General features: G+C 44.3%; 1 protein-coding gene across 2 annotated transcripts in view; it reads right to left on the reverse strand.

Moving 5' to 3' along the window:
* The window catches only part of LOC127951490 (SH3-containing GRB2-like protein 3-interacting protein 1), a 41,897-nt gene that overhangs the window by 6,960 nt on the left and 13,137 nt on the right, over nt 1–21,800 (reverse strand). For both annotated transcript variants that reach the window (XM_052549378.1, XM_052549377.1), the window contains 8 exons: nt 10,692–11,345; nt 8,288–8,409; nt 7,636–7,789; nt 7,386–7,497; nt 7,122–7,277; nt 5,990–6,122; nt 5,673–5,875; nt 5,528–5,592 (listed from right to left, as the gene is read on the reverse strand). In XM_052549378.1, the coding sequence (XP_052405338.1) occupies nt 5,528–5,592; nt 5,673–5,875; nt 5,990–6,122; nt 7,122–7,277; nt 7,386–7,497; nt 7,636–7,789; nt 8,288–8,409; nt 10,692–11,345 (1,599 nt within the window). The remainder of the gene's footprint in view (nt 1–5,527; nt 5,593–5,672; nt 5,876–5,989; nt 6,123–7,121; nt 7,278–7,385; nt 7,498–7,635; nt 7,790–8,287; nt 8,410–10,691; nt 11,346–21,800) is intronic.

The raw sequence follows: 21,800 nt of genomic DNA on the forward strand, positions 1-21,800 counted from the left end.
AATATGCATTTCGGATGATATGAAGGAAAAATGGCAATGATAGTGTTTGGAATGATTTTCACAGAAAAATAATGGGGAAAAAAGAAAAGGGTTTGGGTGAAGTTGTTGAGACAGCAGGGTCATGGTCTGTACAAGTTACAGAGTGAGCTAGAGGTGAGCAATGGTCACAAAATCACACAGATATGTTTTATTTTTAATAATTGTTGTTCTCAGTTCTCTTTTGGAAAATAGATGTTATTCTCTTTGAAACTGCCTTATTAATTAAACTTTAAATAATTATCAGATCTTACATCACTCTTTAAGAACGTGATCATCTCGCTTTCTGATTTGATATTGTTTTGTTTCACGGAATAATCTCCAGAGATTATTCCTGCCCCAGTGGCCTGCCCTAGTGGCCTGCTGCTGTTGTCACCCCGCCACCGGCTGCAGCCCCTCCGCCTGCTGGCAGCAGGAAAGCAGCACAGCCTGTCTCTCCCCTGGCTCGGTGCGTAAAGCCCCAGGGCAAGTGGCATCCCTGGGATGGGTGAGCTGGAGACTCTAGATTCTGTGTGGAAAATCTTTTGTTTCCTTTTTGTTTTGTTCAACCAACATTCAATAAGAGACCAGTTTCGTGATTCTCTGGGTCACATGGCCAGGATGGCAGTGCAAGAGGCACAGCCTCAACAGCCCCCTCTCCTTTTGCCAGTTTGAGGATGCTATGCCTTCTGATGCGCCCCCTGCCCCACTGTGGTGCCAGGTAAGAGTCGCACCGCTCACTCAGACCCCACTCCGAGACAGTCTGGCTTCCGGGGCGGGTCCCTGTGCACTTGTTCGGTTCCTTGGGGTCTGGCTAGCACACCCCAGACCGTTTCTTTCATGTCTTGATTCTTCCCCGACATAGGCTGTTTCTCCACTTCACGTTCGAGGGGCAAGCATATGAGTACAAGGTCCTCCCCTTTGGGCTGGCCCGGTCGCCTCGTGTCTTCACCAAGGTCATGGAGGCAGCCCTCGTCCCATTGAGGGAAAGAGGCATTTGCGTTTGCAACTACCTTGACTGGCTCATATTGGCACAGTCCCGAGCTCAGTTATGTGAACATAGGGATGTGGTACTCAGCCACCTCAGCCGATAGTGGCTTTGGGTCAACTGGGAAAAGGGCAAACTCTCCCCTGTGCAGAAGATATCTTTTTGTCTGTATGGAGTTGGACTCGGTCAACCTGACAGCGTGTCCCTTCATAGAGCACGCTCAGTTGATGCTGGACTATCTGGAGTCATTTCGGGGCAGGAGGGAGGTTCCCAGAGGCAGAGCTACTGCAAGCGATTTTTAGAGATGCAAATCCATTGATCCTTTGCTGAAATTTCCACGTCTTCATGGAGAGAGCATGTCATAGTTGCTTACCAAAGGCAGACACCTCAGGGGCGCAACTGCCCAAGCGCTTTGGAAAGAAGGAGAAAGTGGTGCGCCTAGCGTTTTACACACGTTTTTAGGCGCGATATGTGAATGGCCCTAAGACTTTTATTTGTGCAGATTCTCCAGTACAATGTTGCTTGCAAATGTTTAGTCGTAAAAGCTGATAACATTGCTTTTTAACAGTTAACATTTAAAGCTTTACAAACATGTTCCGTGATCAGTTTGTCGTTTACCAGTTCATAATTCAGCCGTGCAGCCTAATTATGACTTAATGAGAGAGGTAAATGTTTAAAGATATTTGAAATGCACTTTTTTCCTAAGTATTCACTGCTCTTTTACACACAGCAGGTTTTTTGTGTGTGTCCATTTTTTTTTCTGGACAACCTTCTGATGGATTTTACTTTAAATTGTGAGTTCGTTTCAGGTTTCATGCCATTTTCACGCAACTCACCCACCATCACCTCCTTTCGAGTCAGAAGCATCTGAGGTCACTTTGTGCCATTCACGTCCCAGGCGAGCTGAACTGTGCAGCCAAAGAGCTCTCACGTTAGCCTGCCCGTTTGGGAGAATGCTGACTCCACCCTGAGACAGTCCCATTTACCTCTCTGGACACGTCCTACTGCCAGCTGTTCTATTCCCTGTCCAAGGGGACCCTCGGCACAGATGCACCTCGCCATGGCCGAACGTGACTGACTGAAAGGGAACATCTTTGTTACGAATGTAACCCTCTTTCCATGTAGGAGGGAATGGAGATGTTACATTCCGTTGCCACAGTTGCTGGTATCGCTATACAGCTGAGGTACACTGTCTTGGCTCCTCAGCAAAAACTGAATGTGCTACTGCATGAGCTTTCCTTACATACCCGCACTGGGGGGCAGGGTGAGTGATGCAAATCTCACATTCCAACATTCATTGGCTTGTTTTGTTAACTCTCGAAGGTGATAAGTCTCTATATTGAGATCGCAATTCGTCAGTCACTGACGTAACGTCTCTGTTCCCTCCTTCAGGGAACGAGGGTTAAATACATAACCGAGACGTTGTGCAACTGTAATAAGTAAATGAATATGTAATGAGGCAAGTACCTAGGATGTTTATGATTATAATTTTGTAGGCCAACTTGTAAGTTTACCCCGCATCACCCCAGTTCCCTCAACAACAAAAAAACAATAGAATTTTACCATAAGCTTTTGTATTCATGCATAAAATTAGCTCTTCTGTGACTTCTACATCACATTAATTGTTTCTGAAAACTCAATCTTCATTTAAAATCTACAATTTGGTAAGTTTGTGTTACAATAGTTTGTAAGAGTGCAGGTATAACACAACAAGATGTAAAAGATATTTACTTGATGACATTCAAAGGGATAGTTCATCCAAAAATGAATGCAGCTTCATGGTACTCTTGTGAATGCACTTCGAAGGCATGGTAGCGAAGACAATTGTTGAATAAAGCCCCTATTTTTGTTTTCTTTAAACAACAAAATGTATTCCTCTAGCTTCATAAATTAACGTTGAACCACTGATGTCACATGGACTAATTTAATGATGTCCTTACTACCTTTCTGGGCTTTGAATGTGTCAGTTGAGTTTCTGTCTATGCAGGGTTGGAAAGCTCTCTGATTTCATAAAAATATCTTAATTTGTGTTCTGAAAAGGAACCAAGGTCTTACGAGTTTTAAGCAACATGAGGCTGAGTAATTAATGATTTTTATTAAAATTTCCCTTTATTGTCCCAGACAGCTGCCTAATTAATTTGCATTTAAATAATAAAAAACTAGGGGAAATAATTAAACCGGGATAAGTATTTTTATTTATTTATTTATTATTAATATATATATATATATATATATATATACCAAAGACTTATACATACTTCTCAAATAATATCTTTTATACACGCAAAATAATATTAGACTGCATGAATTGTTTTTAAATATCTTTTGTGTCCCACAGAAGAAAGAAGGTCAGGCATAGAATAACATGAAAGTGAGTAAATAATGACAGATTTTACATTTTGGTGTGAACTATTCTGTAAGCATAATGCAGAAATCCCTTTTGAGTCTTGGTTTTAAATGTCAGGGGGATTTGTGTAGAAGTATGTTACATAACCCAAAAGTTAAGAAATACAAAAGGGCATTTCCATTAATTCATTTCAGCTTGTTTTGAGCAAACTGCAGTTGGAGTGAAAGCAGATGATAAGCCTCTGCAGTGAAGGGAGACTTTTTATCTGCTCAGCTTTCGGAAAGAAAAGCAATATGCCAGCACTTGTGCAGCTTAAACAGCCTTTCATTAATGACCTTAGAATGAATTTAGAAATAAAAGGCATTTTTATATCCTGATTTTAGTCCTCTGGCTTGAATGTTCTATTTGAAGGGGCGTGTCTCCTGTGAGTAAAGCCCCTCACAAATTACTTTTACTACATTTTTTTTTACTATTACCGCTGTCGAGACTAATGAATCGTGGAAGTGTTGATTATAGCATTATTTTCTAGATATTTTCCCATCACATGAAATGCTTATCGCGTGAATGTAGTGATCTCGTCATTGCAACATGTTTTCTCTCACAAAATACTTTCAACCACAACTAAATGCAAACACAATATTGACATGAATACTGTAAGAGCTTCGTTGTGCAGCTTAACAGCTTCATTCATTATAATGGCAGTTTGGGCAAGTGTGCAGATAAACTCACGATATGTGATTGACAGCTCCGAACAAAATAAAGGGGGCATTCTTTGATCGCTCTCTGTAGTTAATCACAATTTAAATAACAGATTTGTTTCATGCTGTGCTACTAAGAGAAACAATGTGTTTCTAAGTTGATCGTAGATGATCGTAGTTTAGGCATTAAAGGGACAATAAGTAACTTTTTAGGTATTTTATTATCTAACATCAATATTTTTATTCATAAATATGCCCTCAATGGTGTACAAACACCTATGCCAATGTTTAAACTAATCCTTGTAAATGAAGAATTTATTATCTTTATATACATGGGACGGGTAGGTCGACGGAGGCTTCCATGTAGTTCCGCCATCTTGCAAAACTATAATAGCAGAGAGGGACAAAAAGTACTAAGCCAACGCGTTTCAACAACGCGTTTTCGGTCAGAGCCAGAAACGCAGGTGCAGAGCAGTGAGAGGCGCTTGAAACTGCACCGGCAAGTTTAAAAGTCTGGATTGCATTCTTATTATGGACCATACATATGCCGCGCCACAGGAGAAGAAAACATCGTCGCCAAAAAAGTCAAAAATAGAACGTAAAAGGAAACGTGACCGTAGATTACAGAAAACAAGAGTTAATGTCGGGGAAGCTTTTTCTAGGTGGAAAGAGCTAATGCTTGATAAAGATTTCAAAAGAGACGCTGAAGTGGCCAGTTTTCTTCTCGACAGGTAAGTCAGTGTTACAGTCTATATTACAATATTTTTTTTTATATCTAACAATGCACATTATTCAGAAAATATAACGAATAAAGAAGACATAACTACTACAATATTTCATGTTTTCCACAGTCAGTAATTCATACTGTAACATTCGTTTGTTTATGGTCATGTTGCAGTTTGTTTGAAATAACACACCTGTTCACCTGAAGGAAAACTCGACGAAGTGCTATTAGAAGACATCCCGTCAAAGCTTTTTGGTACATATCGCCTACCGTAGATGCAACGCGCATTTGAAAAAGCGAGGCGCTGGAGAGCAAAATTAGTTTGAATGCAAAATACAATTTCACCACTAGATGGGAGTAATTCCTACTTACTGTCCCTTTAATGAACATTTTTACTTACTGTTTGTGGTGGTGCTTTGGTGAATCCATAGCGTAAAAGGCTGTTTGTAACCCCTCTGCTGACATTTGAATAAATTGTAAATGTGTGTGTGTGGGGGGGGGGGGGGGGGGGCTAAAGCAGAGAAAGGGGAAGGAGCCTTTCCCCTTATGACGTCATAAGGAGAAGGTTCCAGATCGGCCCGTCTGAGCTCTCATTTCCTCAAAGGCAGAGCAGGACACCCAGGGCTTAGTTTATACCTATCTAAATTTCTAGCAACTGGGGGACCATAAACAGGCTTGGGGAACTCATATTAATGTTAAAAAACCAAAGTGAAATGTTCATGTCATGGGACCTTTAATATCTAAAGGGCATTTACCTCCATTTTCAGACTTCTGTGAGAGCTCTGGAATCTTCCACGTTATTTTCTGTGTCTCTGGGTTCCTTGAAATGCAACAAATGCATCAATATCCAAAACCACAATGCTGTTGAATTGAAATGTGATTTCCTTGACAGATTCTCACCAGGTGGCAGGTGGGAGCATAGCCTGCAGTTTGTTCACGCCACCGTCCACAGCTGCCATGAAGAGGATATTGGTGAGAGGTGTGGGTGTGGGCATGGCCTCTGTGTTGTATTTATAGTCTATCCTGAGGTCTGTGCTGCTGGCATCACCACGCCAGCTCACCGCAAGATTCAGAGGAGTGGACTGGATGCCTTGAGTGGACACCTGTGAGCACAAATCTCAAATATCACACGCTACTACAAACATCAGAGAGGACGACTAGGTTCGGATTTCAGTGATATAGATACTAACGGATCATGCTCAAATATTAAATCTCACCTGGTACTTCAGCATGTCTACGTTGTAATACGTGGCCTGTGGCCTCTGCTCAGCCACTTTCTTTAGGTGACTCAACAAGTTTGACATACTGACCCAGAACTCCTTTGAATCATCTATAGGTGGTGTGGTGTCGCTGCAGGGTAAAAATATTTGCAGAATAAATCTCACGTAATATTTATACATTCAATATTATATTCACTAAACTGAAACTTCAAAAAAAGTATTTAAAAACATAAATTATCACTTTTGTTATATGGTTAGTTGGCTGATGCAAATAATCAAAAAATTACCAATATATGGCCAATTTTATTAGAATGGACAATATACTTATTTTATTCCACTTACAAAAAACAATTCAGGAATTATTGGTCAAAACGGCAGTTTAGTGGACAGTGGAACCAGTCAGAAATGGTTATAAAACAATTTATCAACTGACCTAAGACATTCAAATTTGTTCCCAAAAGTTATGTTATCTGCAGTAAAATATCCTGAGCATTAAGTTAATGTTGCTTATACAACAGTGTTATTTCAGTATTTTCTAAATACTATTACAGTAGTTACAGCATTGATTTTTTCAATTAGCATTTATTTGTATATTTTCAGTATATTTTAAGTTTTAGTAATGTTTAAAAAATATTTATATTTAGCTTTAATATATATATTTTATATATTTACTGTACTGTTCAGTGTTTTATATATTCATTCATCTAATTTTTCAAATATTTTTTTCCAACTTTCACATTTAGATTCCCTTTACTGTTATCTGTCACTTAAATCAGTTAAACCCTAATAATTTAATCACACTAGTAAATCAAATCTTTAGCAGGTCTCAAAATGAATACTGTATATATTTTCATACTATCAAATGTTGTAAATGCTTAAATTAGCTTGTAACATTTAGTGTTTTTGTGTTTTAGATAAATATTATTGAATTTGTAATACTGACCATGATTAGTATCAGCCATAACCTTAATATCAGGGCAACTTCAATCCCCTCGATTTTACTCCAAAACAAATTTCTCATTTACAGTGGATTATTTACTGACTATTTCTGAAATGGCTTTACCGAATCTTTAAAAAGCCCAGCTCAAAAGAACAATTCTTTCACTAGTGGGACATCACTATGTATTACCAGCACAGAAGCTGTGGATTAGGAAGGACCTGCTCCAGTCGACTGTACTGGCTGATGGTGAAGGTTAGCACCGGTGGACTGGGATGGGTGGAGAAATGTCTGGTGATCCCTGCTGGGAAAGACAGCACCATCTCACCAGCGATCTTCACCAAACACCTACCACACACAGTAAGACATGAGAGACGATTAAGTAAGGTTTCATCCAAATCAACCAAATGTGAACCAAATTCCAAAGGTGACTTCAAAATCTGCTCTGTGGCCTACTTAGTGGGATCTGCTCCTTTAAAGTAAGCGCTGATGGTCTCTGTGAAGGCGGCTGCAACTGGTAGAGTGTCCTGGGGTCCCATTGTGAGAGGACTTGGACCTCTGGAACACACTAAAATATAGACCTAGATATAATATCATACAAAACACACAACTTACTGAACTTAAGAAGGCATTATGCCTTAGTATCATCATCCTCACTTATCATAATCAGCAATAACTGACTTGGGACAGCTCTGTTGTGGCCCACCTGACACAGAGAGGTTGAGCTCACGGCCTAGTGTAGGTGTAGAGGCTGCGCTCAGAGAGGTGATGGAGGAGATGGAGGAGGTGCTCTCAGCTCTGGCCAGAGGAGCAAAGGGTGGAGGACTCCACGAGTGGATGGGGGGGCTGAAGGGTCGGGCCTGAGGAGAAACAAAACAGCCTGAACCAGACATATACTCTTAAAAATAAAGGTTCCTTATTGGCACACAAAAGAACCTTTATAATCCATGGGACTTTTTCCTTCCACAAAAAGTGAAAGTGAAAAAATGTTCTTTAGATTATTTAAATGTTTTTCACAGTAAGAAAAAACGGTTCTTTCAAGAACTGTTCACTGAAAGGTTCTTTGGGGAACCAAAACTGGTTCTTCTGTGGCATCGCTGTGAAAACCCTCTTTTGGAACCTTTATTTTTAAGATTGTACTCAGAAGCCATATTTGGACTCCAGTGGTTGACTGGTTCCATCATTTATATGGATAAAGAGTGCACACGTACAGAAGACAAATCAAAGACCACTGGAGTTGCTTAATTATCTCAAGTTTAACGTTTGTATCTTCTGCAATAACAAACACAAGCAAAAGCACTTGTGATTTCACTGTTTAAATGTTTCACAGCAATGGAGAAAGTCGACAGATGTCATACGAGATCTGCTAGGTTTGGTCTTCCAGGTGGTAGTTTAGGTCGTGATGATGGTCTTGGTGGTAGAGGTGGGACTGGACTGCCAGCAGACATGGGAGTGCTGGCACGTGCAGGAGAGGACGGCCCTGAGAACATACGTAAAATCTGATTACTGTTACACGTTAAACAATGCTAAACCTGCTATCATTAACTTGAAGAGCTACTGAACCCATCAAAATGTGTTTTGTTGGTATCATTTGCTGTATATACAAGTTGGCTCACTGACACTAAATAATACTTTTGACCAGTTAATTTAAATGCTACTATGTTTAGGTTATCATTTTTGGTAACACTTTAGTATAGGGACCAATTCTCACTATAAACTAGTTGTTTATTAGCGTGCCTATTATTAACATATTGGCTGTTTATTAGTACTTATAAAGCACATATTCAGCATTACCATATTCTACATCCCTAATCCTATCCAATACCTAAACTTGTAGCAATGTGAAGCTTAACTCATGATCCATTACAACTCCTAGGTTTCTGGCTGTCCTGGAAGGAGTTATGGTTGTTGAACCCAGCTGTATAGTGAAGTTGTGATGAAACGATGGCTTAGCCGGAACCACCAGCAGTTCTGTCTAAGTAAAGTTGAGGTGAAGGTGATGGTCATTCATCCAGCTAGAAATGTTACTCAGACAGTCTGAAATGCAAGCAACTACCGTTGGGTCATCTGGTTGGAATGAGAAGTAGAGTTGAGTGTCATCAGCGTAGCAGTGATAAGAAAAGCCATGCTTCTGAATGACAGATCCTAACGACATCATGTAGATGGAGAAGAGAAGTGTTCCAAGTACTGAGCCTTGAGGAACCCCAGTAGCAAGTTGTTGTGACTTAGAAACTTCACCCCTCCAAGACACCCTGAAGGATCTATCAGAGAGGTAGGACTTAAACCACAGGAGTGTTCCAGAGATGCTTATCTTTCTGAGGGTGGACAGGAAAATCTGGTGATTAACGGTGTCAAAAGCAGCAGACAGGTCCAGCAAGATGAGTACTGAGGATTTTGAAGCTGCTCTTGCCAGGCTTCAGTAACCAAGAGCAGGGCAGTTTCAGTTGAGTGGCCGCTTTTGAAGCCAGATTGGTTGCTGTCCAGGAGGTTGTTCTGTACAAGGAACATAGAGAGCTGGTTGAACACAGCTCACTAAAGTGTCTTTGCAATGAATGGAAGAAGGGATACCAGTCTGTAGTTTTCTATAAGTGCTGGATTTAGAGATGGTTTCTTTAGCAGTGGGCTTACCCGAGCCTGCTTAAATGCTGAGGGAAGTGTTCCAGACTGAAGAGAGGAGTTGATAATGTGAGTAAGTGAAGGTATGACTGAAGAAGAAATCACTTGAAGGAGGTGAGTGTGGATCGAATCAAGTGGACAAGTAGTTGGATGATTGGACATGATAAGTTTGGAAACTTCCATCCCTGAGAGTATAGAGAAGGAGGAGAGAGAGTGTGCATTAGTTGTTGTGAAGTTATCCTCAGTCTGTGGTGTGGAGAATTGGTCACTATTGGTTCTTGTCTTATTTGTGAAGAAAACTGCAAAGTCGTCAGCTGTAAGAGTCGATGGAGGAGGAGGTGGAGGCAGATTAAGAAGAGGAGAAAAAGTTTTGAAGAGTGTCTGAGTGTCATAACAGTTGTTTATTTTGTTTTGGTAGTATGTTGTTTTAGCAGTGAAGACATTTGTAGAGAAGGAAGAGAGGAGAGACTGATACACACTAAGGTAAGTAGAGTTTCTTGATTTATGCCACTTCCTCTCTGCAGCCCTGAGGCTAGCGCGATGTTCACTGAGCATTAGACAGCCAGGGGGCAGATGGGGTGGTGCGTGCTGGTCTAGATGACAGTGGGCAGAAGTTGTCCAAGCAAGACGTTTTACAAAAAGGTGTTTTGTTATTGTGAGTGCACAAACTGAAACTACATCATACGTTTTCACAGAGAAGGCAAAACTGCAATATACTGTAAATAACCCTATTAAATGAAGTTAATAATTTAATTTTAAAAAATGTTTAAAAACAAGATATCATGGCCACAAATAAACATGTTCCCACAACTTATCAATTAGCTTCTTTGTTTTAATTAATTGGGGCTAAGACATAAGTACATTAAAACAAGGTAGAGAATCAGTAAAACATGATCACGATTTAACTAAAACAAGAGAATTAATTAAAAAAACATGGCCATAAATTAATAATGTGGCTACAGCATCTTGTTTTCCTTCAGCATGCCATTTGCACTACTTAAATATTTTAGACAAGGTAGATTAAATTAAATTAAATTAAATTAAAAAAGGAAATTCATACAGCCTTGGAACAACTTGAGGGTGAGGCATTGATAGAATTTTCTTTTTTAGATGAACTATCCCTTTAAGTAACGTTTGCTAACTCACCACTGCCGGGCCCTGGGGAGCCCACCACACTCCTGTAAGTAGGTGGTGGTAGTGGAGGTGGGGTTCCTCTGAAGCTTCCTGCTGCAAGGTCTTTGGGTGATGTGCCAAACACTGAAATCTCATCCCTCATGCCCACCAGGTCAGGGGTTCTCCTGCTGTCGTCTCTCAAGGCAAAAGGGGAAGGTATGGTTCCATGTGGTGGGTGGTCTGCTTGCAGGAAGGGCAGTCCAGGGCTGGTGGGGGACTCTTGGGCAAGCTCGGACTCTGGGATCGGAAAGCAGTGGGGGAGGACTGGAGGACTCAGAGGAGAGTCTGAGGGAGGCGGTGGTGGAGGTGATTCTGGAGGCGGGATGGAGTGGAGTGGGGTAGGGGGCATGTTGAGGGGCGAGGACGGGGGTGAATCCGCGGAGGAAGAAGACAGCGGTGGAGAAGGGGCGGGTTCATCTGGGGGAGGGGGTCGGGCGGGAGAGCCTTCGCTGAAGCTCACCCAGCTCCACTGCACCACATCTGATCCAGACCTGGGGGTCTCAACAGGCCCAAAAACACTGTCCAAGTCAGGCATAGACGCCCCTCCGGATGGGTCAGATAATGGGGTATCCTGACAGACTGAAGCTGATCCATCTCCTCTGATGCTAGGAACCACACTATAATAACCTGTTCAGACAAAATGAAAACAAGCTGTCAAATACTATACCAACATTCACCACCATGAACTGGGTTGCTTGATATTTATTGGCTTGATGTTTCAATAATTTAGAAGCTGACATTATTGAGTATGTCACTCAAAAAAACATGTTTGTACAGCCTGTGTAGTTTAGTAGAATGCAGTTAGTGACCCCAAAATTAAAAATATGGGGGCAAAGCATGCTTTTGCCACCCCAAAATATTAGCACAATTTTAAATATGGTATTGATTTGATAAAGTTCAACAAGTTATTAATCTGGTCTGTTTTTGCTCTATTTCACCAACAAAAATAGTTTCAAACAAATCTGCAGTGTGTCTTTGAAAACAGTGATGTTTCATTCCTGAATGAATCAGCCATTTCAAGATTCAAGATTCAAGATTCAAGATTTTTATTCGTCACATACAAAATTATATATAGCATATATAACCAGCAGTGAAATTTGAGTCAGGTCCGCTCCATGGACAGTGCAATTATTAAAGAAAACAACACAGATGAAAATATACATAAATAAAGCTATGTAAGAATGAAATAAAAGTAAACAATAAAAATATAAGAATAAAATATAAAAAATGTATATTGTAGAATTAAATATAGAACGCAAAATAATGTGCATGAGTGTAAACTGTAGTCTTAAATATTAAGATGTACAGGGATGTACAATGTGCATATATGCATTTTACTGTAGTCTTAAATATTAAGATACCCAGGAATGTACAAGAAGCAAATGTGCAAAACAGGGCGACACTGTCAGTGTGTCTATGTGAGGTAGTGAATATAGTAAAAAGATAAAGTGAACATTAAGTGGAGGCATGAGGATGTTAAGAAGCTGGTTTAGAGTTTAAGAGCCTGAAGGCCTGGGGGAAGAAACTCCTCCTGAGTCTCTCAGTTTTTGCCATCAGGCTACGGAAGCGCTTACCAGATGGCAGCAAAGTGAAAATATGATTACTGGGGTGGGTGGAGTCTTTGATGATTTTTGCAGCTCTACTTCTGCAGCGTTTGAGGTAGATGTCCTGCAGAGAGGGGAGAGCAGACCCTGAAATGCGCTCAGCTAAGCGCACAACTCTCTGCAGGGCTTTGCAGTCTTGACTGGAGCTGTTCCCATACCACACTGAGATACACTGAGTCAATACGCTTTCTATAGCCCCAGAATAGAAAGTTTTCAGGATTGCTGGTGAGACCCTGAATTTCCTCAGCTGTCGCAGATGGTACAGTCTTTGCCTGGCTTTATTGACCTGTGTTTGAATGTGAGTAGTCCAAGTGAGGTCCTCCGAGATGTTTACACCAAGGTACTTGAAGCTGCTCACCCTCTCCACAGGGGTCCCGCTGATCATAAGAGGAGTATAGGGCTGCTGCTGTCTCTTCCTGAAGTCCACAATCAGTTCTTTAGTTTTGCTCACATTCAGAGAGAGACAGTTGTCCTGGCACCATGATGTCAATTTCTCTATCTCATCCAAGTATGCGGTCTCATTATTGTTGTGAATGAGGCCCAGAACCACAGTATCATCAGCAAATTTGATAATGGATGTGCGAAGACACGCAGTCATGTGTGTAGAGAGAGTAGAGCAGGGGACTCAGGACACAGCCCTGCGGGGCTCCTACGTTCAGGGTGATGGAGCTGGAGGTGTACTGGCCTAGTTTCACCACTTGAGATCTGCCGGTGAGGAAAACAAGGATCCAGTCGCAGAGTGAAGAATTCAGTCCGAGGTCTATGAGTTTGGAAGCTAGCTTTATGGGGACTATAGTATTAAAAGCTGAGCTATAGTCAATAAATAGCAGCCTTACATAGTTCCTGTTATTGCTGTCGATGTGTGTGAGAGAAGAGTGCAGGATGTGAGAGATGGCATCATCTGTGGATCTGTTTGGGCGATAAGCAAACTGAAGAGGGTCCAAAGTATCCGGGATGGAGGAGCAGATGACGTTTTTAACCAGTCCCTGGTCCACCCATGGTTTCTGATTTGAGAATGTCCTTATATTTACTGTATCCGTAGCTTGTTCGGCTAGCGTGTTTACAAAGCTTAACGCTACATCCGTGAACTCGTTCACGTCAGATGAACTTGCGCGAAACATGTCCCAGTCTACGTCACCAAGAGCCGCCTGTAACTTTGCTTCTGATTGGTCGGACCATCGCGTCACCACCCTCTTCACCGGGGGATCTTGAACGAGCCGTTGTTTATATTCCGGTGTGAGGAAAATGGCGGCATGGTCCGATTTGCCGAAAGCCGGTAGTGAGCGTGCTTTGTAGGCATTCTTAAACTGAGTGTAGCAATGATCCAGTGTATTCGGTCCTCTGGTTGGACAGGATACATGTTGATAAAAATTAGGCATGACTTGCCTGAGTTTGGCTTTGTTAAAGTCCCCAGCGATGATAATAGCAGCGTCAGGATGTTTGTTGATGTTTCTGCTGAGCGCATCGTGAAGCTCAGACAAAGCCAAGCCAGTGTCTGCTTGTGGAGGGATGTAAACAACAGTTATGATGATCAATGAAAACTCGATGAAAACTCGATTTGAACAAATTGTCTGAATGAATGACTCAGTGACTCACTCAGTGACTTGTCGCCACCTACTGGCATCTTAAATTACATACTTTAAGTATCATTTACTTTTTTATTTAATTTTACATTTCAATATTTAAATTATTATGTAAAAATATTATCCTCATATAGCATATTATCCTCATATATATTTTGATTTAATGCATCCTTGCTGAAAAATTTAATTGAAGTGTAAACAAATCTAAATTACTTATATGCAACTTCTGGAGAGCAAAATTTGATTTGATTTAGAATTAGATTTAATTTGATTGGTAATAGCCTAGCTGAATTTATTGATTACATTTAAGAATTTGACATAAAAGATGAGGTATGCATAATTTTTTAATGCTAAATTCATAGAGTTTATCAATAGACCAATTATAGGTTTGTAAACATTCAGGATGCGCATCATGGTTGCATAAAATCCGGGAGCGAAAAGCCTTTATGGATAGAGAATTATATGGATACAGTACAAAATTGTTAGGTTTAAAAATATTGGCAATTATATTGATTAGATGTCATTTTCAAAATGTTCTCTGCATATTACAAGAGCTTGTCACTCAGCGATAAGCACTTTTATTCAATGAAATTGAGGTTAGATGGTGGTATGGTCTTACAGATCTGAAACAGGGATGACGGTTTTTTTTGTGTGCGGAGACTATCTAGTGGCAGAAAATGACGGTTTTCAACTGGAATAAAAGAATAAATAAAAAATATAGTTGCAAGCAGCAATTATGGGGCCAAGCACTCCACTGGCAAATTGAGGAGCTTAGCATGGCATGGAGCATCACACCAAATGCAACAATAAGCAAATACAGCAATTTTAGGATGATTTTAATTGAAATGGCTGAAAAATCATAAATACAACCACTAGTAATCTGATTGAATGGCTTATCTCTTTTGAACATCAGGTGGTGCTGTAATAAAATCATTTTGGTGTGCTCTGTGTTAGGTAACAATGGCACACACAAAGTTTGGTGTCAATATGCCAAAGCATTGCAGAGATACAATGCAAGTGTCATTTTTGCATTATGCCTCAAATTCGTCGCTGTGTTATGCAAAAATGGTTTTGTCTATCGACACAAAATCCATAACGTTTTGTCAGCAAAGTCTCAAGATCATCTCACTAAATTTTAGTAGAAATCGGTTGATGAGGTGTTTGAAAAAGATCTTCAACAAAAAACAAAACAGCGGACAGGAAATTCAACTTACTCTGGCATATTTGGTATCTATGTTGTCGGCATAAGCCACGGAATATTTTGAGGCAAGTTTCATTTGCAATAGGCTAGTGAAATAAAAAGTTATTAGCATATAATGTTAGAGATGTTCCGATACCGTTTTTCTCTTCCTGATACCGATTCCGATACCTGGGCTCAGGGTATCGGCCGATACCGAGCACTGATCCGATACCTGGGTGTGTATCTGTATATACAGCTGTACATACTACTAGCCCTGTGTAATTGCTAGAATTATTTTATGGTGTGCTTCAGACTGATCCCTTAATAAAACATGAACAAATACATGGTGAATTACTGTATTCATTACAGTATTTTTATTATCTGACATTGACAGTATTATTTATTTTCTTAAGCAAAAAAGAACTTCAAATGCAGCCAAAAATCTAACACCACAAACTAAAAAAGGTATTTTAGTTTACAATATAACTGTATAAAAAACTCCAACAAATAAGTCTAGGAATATAAAAAATGATATATTAATCAGATAATCTCTTTACAACAAAACAAGTAAAAAATAAGCAACCGTCTAGGAATACTTGTTATTATTAATAGAGACATATTATTATTACTACATAGAGACATAGCTAAATCTACCGTAGGCTACGACAGTAGCTTAATATATTGTCAATTTACTCATGTTAAACCAAACATTTATTTTAATGGGCTGCCATGAAGATCTTTGAGTGTCTGTGTTTATGATATGACAGTTTTCTCAACACGAAGTGACGGTTTATGTGTTCGTGTCCTCATATAGTGACACACAGCAGAGAATACAAAACAGCGAGCTCCCGCGCATCTGCGCCCGTCACCCACAGAGATGTAGAATTTGCTTGAGTAATATTTAAATAGTATTTTGCAGTTTAATATTCACAGACACAAGTATATATTCGGCTACTGTCTGGAGCCCTGCGCTTTGACTAACACGGAAGAGACTGAGCGCAGCTGCGTGTACCGAATATACTCGGTAACTACCGGTATTTCACAAATTTCACAACTTTCCTGCAAGCGGTTATATGGGCTGCCGTAGACATTCGGCGGAATCGGAAGAAGAATGATAATAATAGGAAAAATAATTCCAGTGATTACAATAGGTGCCTAAGCACCTTTGGTGCTTTGCCCCTAATAAAAAAAATTATTTGATTTTATATTTCAAAATTCTGACTTTATCCTCGCAGTTCTGAGATTATATCTAACAATTCTAATAAGGGAAAACAACATGTTCTTCTCTCTTTTCTCCTCAGCTCTTCAGTTTGTTTTTTTTCCTCAGAATTGACAAACTCACTAATTTTGAGTTAAGTTGAGTTATAAAATCTGAATTTGGATATATAAACTTGCATTTGCAAGGAAAAAAATTGTGAAATTAAATAAGTAAATGTTATGTAAATATTAATAGTAAGGTTTGTAGGGCTAATAAAATACATCACTGAACAGCAAATGTGAATATTATGTAGACCTATTGTTAAAATCAAATGAATGCTTTTAAAGTAATCCATAGTGTCCATTTAAACGTCAGCGTTTAGCTTCAAATGGCGTCTTTGATGACAGTATTCTATAAAAATTATTTGCATTCCGATCTTGACATCAAAAGGCACAAATATATATATATATATCTTTTCTCTTATTACATGGATTTTACCCTTTTACCTCCACTTGTTCCCAGTGTTTTTCTGCAACCACTATGCGCACACAGCTGCAAAGGACGTAACGTCTCGGTTACGTACGTAACCCTCGTTCCCTGATGGAGGGAACGGAGACGTTATGTCGACCGACAAATGGGGTCTCACTTGGGAGGCCAATCATCTCTGATTTTAAGAGAAAACGCCAATGAAATTGGCAAGTGGATTAACACACCTGAGCCACTCCCCGTGCCAGCGGGTATAAATAGGGCGACAGGTGCATCCACTCATTAGGTTTTACGCTGAGGAGCCGAGAACGTGTCCCGGCAACAGCGAATGGTTCAAGGTTGTGGCATGGGGACATAACGTCTCCGTTCCCTCCATCAGGGAACGAGGGTTACGTACGTAACCGAGACGTTCCCTATCTGTCGGTCACTACGAGTTATGTCGACCGACAAATGGGGTCCTATGGAAAACGCCATAACCTGAACCTTGTCACAACCCTGAGGCGCTGCAATTGTTGACAAGCCTTGGCGTGCCACAAAAGCTACGCTTAAGGTCGTAACCTTCCCAAAGCCCCAGCGCAAATTCACTGACCTTGGTACCGAAGGGGCCAAAGGGTGAGTACATCGCTGCTGGAGAAGGCCATGCTGCTGTTCCGCCCACATAAAGGAAATGGAAGGGATTTCAACCTTCAGTGAAAGATTGCTTCAAATCTTCCCTATTTGTTCTTTCAGCTGGCAAGACAATGGGGAAGCGAGCCTTTAGGAAAGGTCGCTACGGAGACCACATCCTACCCGTAGGGAGGTGACATGTGGATATACCGATATGGACTGACCCAGGGGGCAGTACTACATATGGAAGGGGTCTCTGAGGCAGGTCCTACCTTGGAGTAGGGATGGAACGGCTGCCAGAAGAGACTGACAGAGAGATCTGTCAAGGGAAGACACGGGTTTGCCAAGAGGGAAACCTTACCGTGGAAGAATACACATATGGGATTACCCGTAGGGAACCCAGCCATATGGACACCTAGCCCAGTACAGGGGCTGACCGGCTCCGGGCATGCTAACGCCAGTACTGGGCCTGGCGACAGACTGCTCCGCCAAGTCTGACGCCGAGGGTGCTGGAGGATGCTCGACCAGGGTACGCCAACCGGGGAACTCTACTGGGAGAAGAAGGCGCTCACATCCCCGTGTTAGGGGGAATGGCGCAGCAAGCGAGACACCCAGCCAGCCCTTCCCGCCAATTACCTGTTACCCAACACACGGGAGGAAACTGGCTCTACACGGAGGTTGTAAAACCTCGCAAAGGTGTTAGGTGTCGCCCAGCCCGCAGCTCGACAAATGTCTGCCAGAGAGGCGCCGTGCGCCAACGCATAGGAGGAGGCCACACTCCTTGTGGAGTGGGCCCTCACCCCCAGGGGGCACGGCTCGCCTTGGGAATGGTAAGCCAAGGCGATGGCGTCCACTATCCAGTGGGCCAACCTCTGCTTAGAGACAGCCTTCCCCTTCTGCTGACCTCCAAAGCAGACCAGGAGCTGCTCAGAGCTTCTGAAGCTCTGGGTGCGGTCCACGTATATGCGAAGCGCTCTTACGGGACACAGCAACGACAAGGCTGGATCTGCCTCCTCCAGGGGCAGCGCTTGCAGGTTCACCACCTGGTCTCGGAAGGGAGTGGTGGGAACCTTGGGCACGTATCCAGGCCGGGGTCTCAGGACAACGTGAGAGTAGGCCGGCCCGAACACAAGGCACTCTTCACTTACCGAAAATGCTTGGAGGTCCCCGACCCTCTTGATGGAAGTGAGCGCGATCAGGAGCGCTGTCTTAAGAGACAGGAACTTCAGCTCAACCGAATCCAGCGGCTCAAAGGGACCCCTCTGAAGTCCCGCCAGGACAATAGAGAGGTCCCAGGAGGGAATCAGGGGTGTCCTAGGAGGATGTAACCTTCTGGCACCCCTCAGGAACCTAACGATCAGGTCATGCCTCCCCAGGGACCGGCCGTCCACTGCATCGTGATGTGCTGCGATGGCAGCCACATACACCTTCAGGGTGGAGGGTGACAGCCCACGCTCCAGCCTACCTTGCAGGAAAGAAAGCACGACTCTGACCGGGCATCTCCGGGGGTCTTCTCGGTGAGAAGAACACCAATTCGTGAACAGACTCCACTTCAGAGCATAGGCCTGCCTCGTAGAGGGGGCTCTAGCCTGAGTGATAGTGTCTACCACTGCTGGGGGCAGATCACTTAGGTCTGCCGCGTCCCGTCTAGAAGCCACACGTGGAGGTTCCAGAGATCTGGACGCGGGTGCCAAATGGTGCCAAGCCCCTGAGAGAGAAGGTCTCTCCTCAGGGGGATGCGCCAGGGAGGGGCTGTCACGAGGAGCATGAGTTCCGAAAACCAGGTCCGGGTGGGCCAGTAAGGCGCAACCAACAGGACCTGTTCCTCGTCCTCCCTGACCTTGCACAGTGTCTGTGCGAGCAGGCTCACTGGGGGAAACGCATACTTGCGTAAAGCCCGAGGCCAGCTGTGTGCCAGTGCATCTGTGCCCAGGGGGGCCTGGGACAGGGAATAGTACAGCTGGCAGTGGGAGGACTCGTGGGAAGCAAACAGGTCTACCTGGGCTTCCCCGAATCGACTCCAAATCAGCTGGACCGTCTGGGGATGGAGTCGCCATTCCCCGGGGAAAGTGAGCTGTCGTGAGAGCGCGTCGGCTGCACGATTGAGCTCCCCCGGGATGTGGACAGCGCGCAGCGACTTGAGCCACGTCTGACTCCAGAGGAGGAGATGACGGGCGAGTTGAGACATGCGGCGTGATCGTAACCCGCCTTGTCGGTTGATGTACGAAACAGCCGCAGTGTTGTCCGTGCGGACCAACACGTGCTTGTCCAGCACTAGCGGACGAAACCGTCGCAAAGCTAGATGCACTGCCAGCAACTCCAGGCAGTTGATGTGCCAAAGCAGTCGAGGTCCTGTCCAGGACCCTGAGGCTGCCTGCCCGTTGCATGTCGCGCCCCAGCCCGAGTTGGAGGCATCTGTTGTGACAACAACGTGCCGGGACACTTGTTCCAAGGGCACACCGGCCCGTAGAAAGGCAAGGTCCGACCAAGGACTGAATAGGCGGCGACACATCAGTGTGATGGTGACACGATGTGTACCGCGGCGCCATGCCCATCTCGGGACTCGGGAGTGTAACCAGTGCTGAAGTGGTCTCATATGAAGCAATCCGAGCGGCGTGACTGCGGCTGCGGATGCCATATGCCCCAGGAGCCTCTGAAAGTGTTTCAGTGGTACCACTGTCCTGCCTCTGAAGGAACTCAGGCAGTTCAGCACTGAGTGGGCACGTTCGCTGGTGAGACGTGCCGTCATACTCACCGAGTCTAACTCCATACCGAGATAAGAGATTCTCTGCACAGGGGAGAGCTTGCTCTTCTCTCGGTTGACCTGAAGCCCCAACTGACTGAGGTGCCGAAGCACGAAGTCCCTGTGATCGCACAACTCTTCTCGGGACCGGGCCATAATGAGCCAGTCGTCGAGATAGTTGAGGATCCTGATGCCCACTTCCCAAAGTGGGGCAAGGGCGCCCTCCGCAACCTTCGTGAAGACACGGGGGGACAGGGAGAGCCCGAAGGGGAGGACCTTGTACTGCCATGCCTGACCCTCGAAAGCAAAGCGCAGGAACGGTCTGTGACGAGGGAGGATAGAGACATGAAAGTACGCGTCTTTCAGGTCGATCGCTGCAAACCAGTCCTGGGGCTGGACGCATCTGATAATGCGTTTCTGCGTCAACATCCTGAACGGGAGCTTGTGTAGGGCCCGATTCAAGACTCGCAGATCCAGGATAGGTCGAAGGCCACCGCTCTTCTTGGGCACGATGAAGTAAGGGCTGTAAAACCCCGTCCTCATCTCGGCTGGAGGGACCGGCTCGATTGCATCCTTCGCCAGGAGGACAGCAATCTCCTCGCGCAAGACAGGGGCGTCCTGGACTGCCACCGAAGTCTCGAGCACGCCATTGAACTTGGGGGGTCGCCGGGCGAATTGAATCGCATAGCCGAGTCGAACCGTCCGGATGAGCCAGCGTGACGGGTTGGGCAGCGCAAGCCACGCTCCCAGATACCGTACAAGTGGCACCAAAGGGACAGTCGACATACCCGCAGTGGTGCAGCGATGGGGAGTCGTGCCGCAAGGCCCAGAAGGCACAGCGTCCTGGGTCATCGCAACCACACTCCTCGTGTTCCCGGAGGAACTGGCCAGAGACGCGTGGAGAGGCGTTGCGTCTCCGAACCGCGACCTCTTGGCCGCTGGCGAAAGGGGGCGTCGTGGGTGAGAGTGAGGAAGCTGTGCGTCGCTCATTGTCAAGCCACGAGCCTTGCAACTCGGAGGAAGGAGAATTTGCTCTTTTATTGAAAATGTGGGTACCACTGGCCGTCCGGCCAGTGGCGGAACAGAACAAAACAGAAACTGAAGATTCTCCGCCCGGCCCTCCTCCGGGGGAAGGAGTGGCGCTGTCTTCGCCATCTCCTGAAGAGCAGTTCTCCGCATCTCCGAGTTGCCCGTGTCAGGGCCGCTTGGTCGACTTCCTGGAGGACTTCGCAGCCGGGAGTGACACGGGGGGCGCCGCTCTCCTGCGCGGGGCTCGACGCGCCGGCCTCGAAGAACTCTCAGCACGGGGCGGAGCTGGCGTAGAGGACGCAGGGGGGCGCCCACGGCGACGAGCAGGCTGAGGCGCTACCCGCGACGGAACGGTGGCAGCCGGAGAGACACGTCGGGGCAGGATGTGCTGGATGGCCTCAGTCTGCTTCTGTACCGCCGAGAACTGCTGGGCAAAGTCCTCGACAGTGTCGCCGAACAGGCCTGCCTGGGAGATGGGGGCGTCGAGAAAGCGCGCTTTGTCCATGTCCCTCATCTCAGCCAGGTTCAGCCAGAGATGCCGCTCCTGGACCACCAGCGTGGACATCGCCTTCCCGAGGGACCGCGCCGTGACCTTCGTTGCCCGTAAGGCGAAGTCGGTCGCCGTGCGCAGCTCCTGCATCAACCCCGGGTCG

Source organism: Carassius gibelio, chromosome B2 (assembly GCF_023724105.1).
Source record: "Carassius gibelio isolate Cgi1373 ecotype wild population from Czech Republic chromosome B2, carGib1.2-hapl.c, whole genome shotgun sequence".
In the NCBI taxonomy this organism is placed as follows: Eukaryota; Metazoa; Chordata; class Actinopteri; order Cypriniformes; family Cyprinidae; genus Carassius; species Carassius gibelio.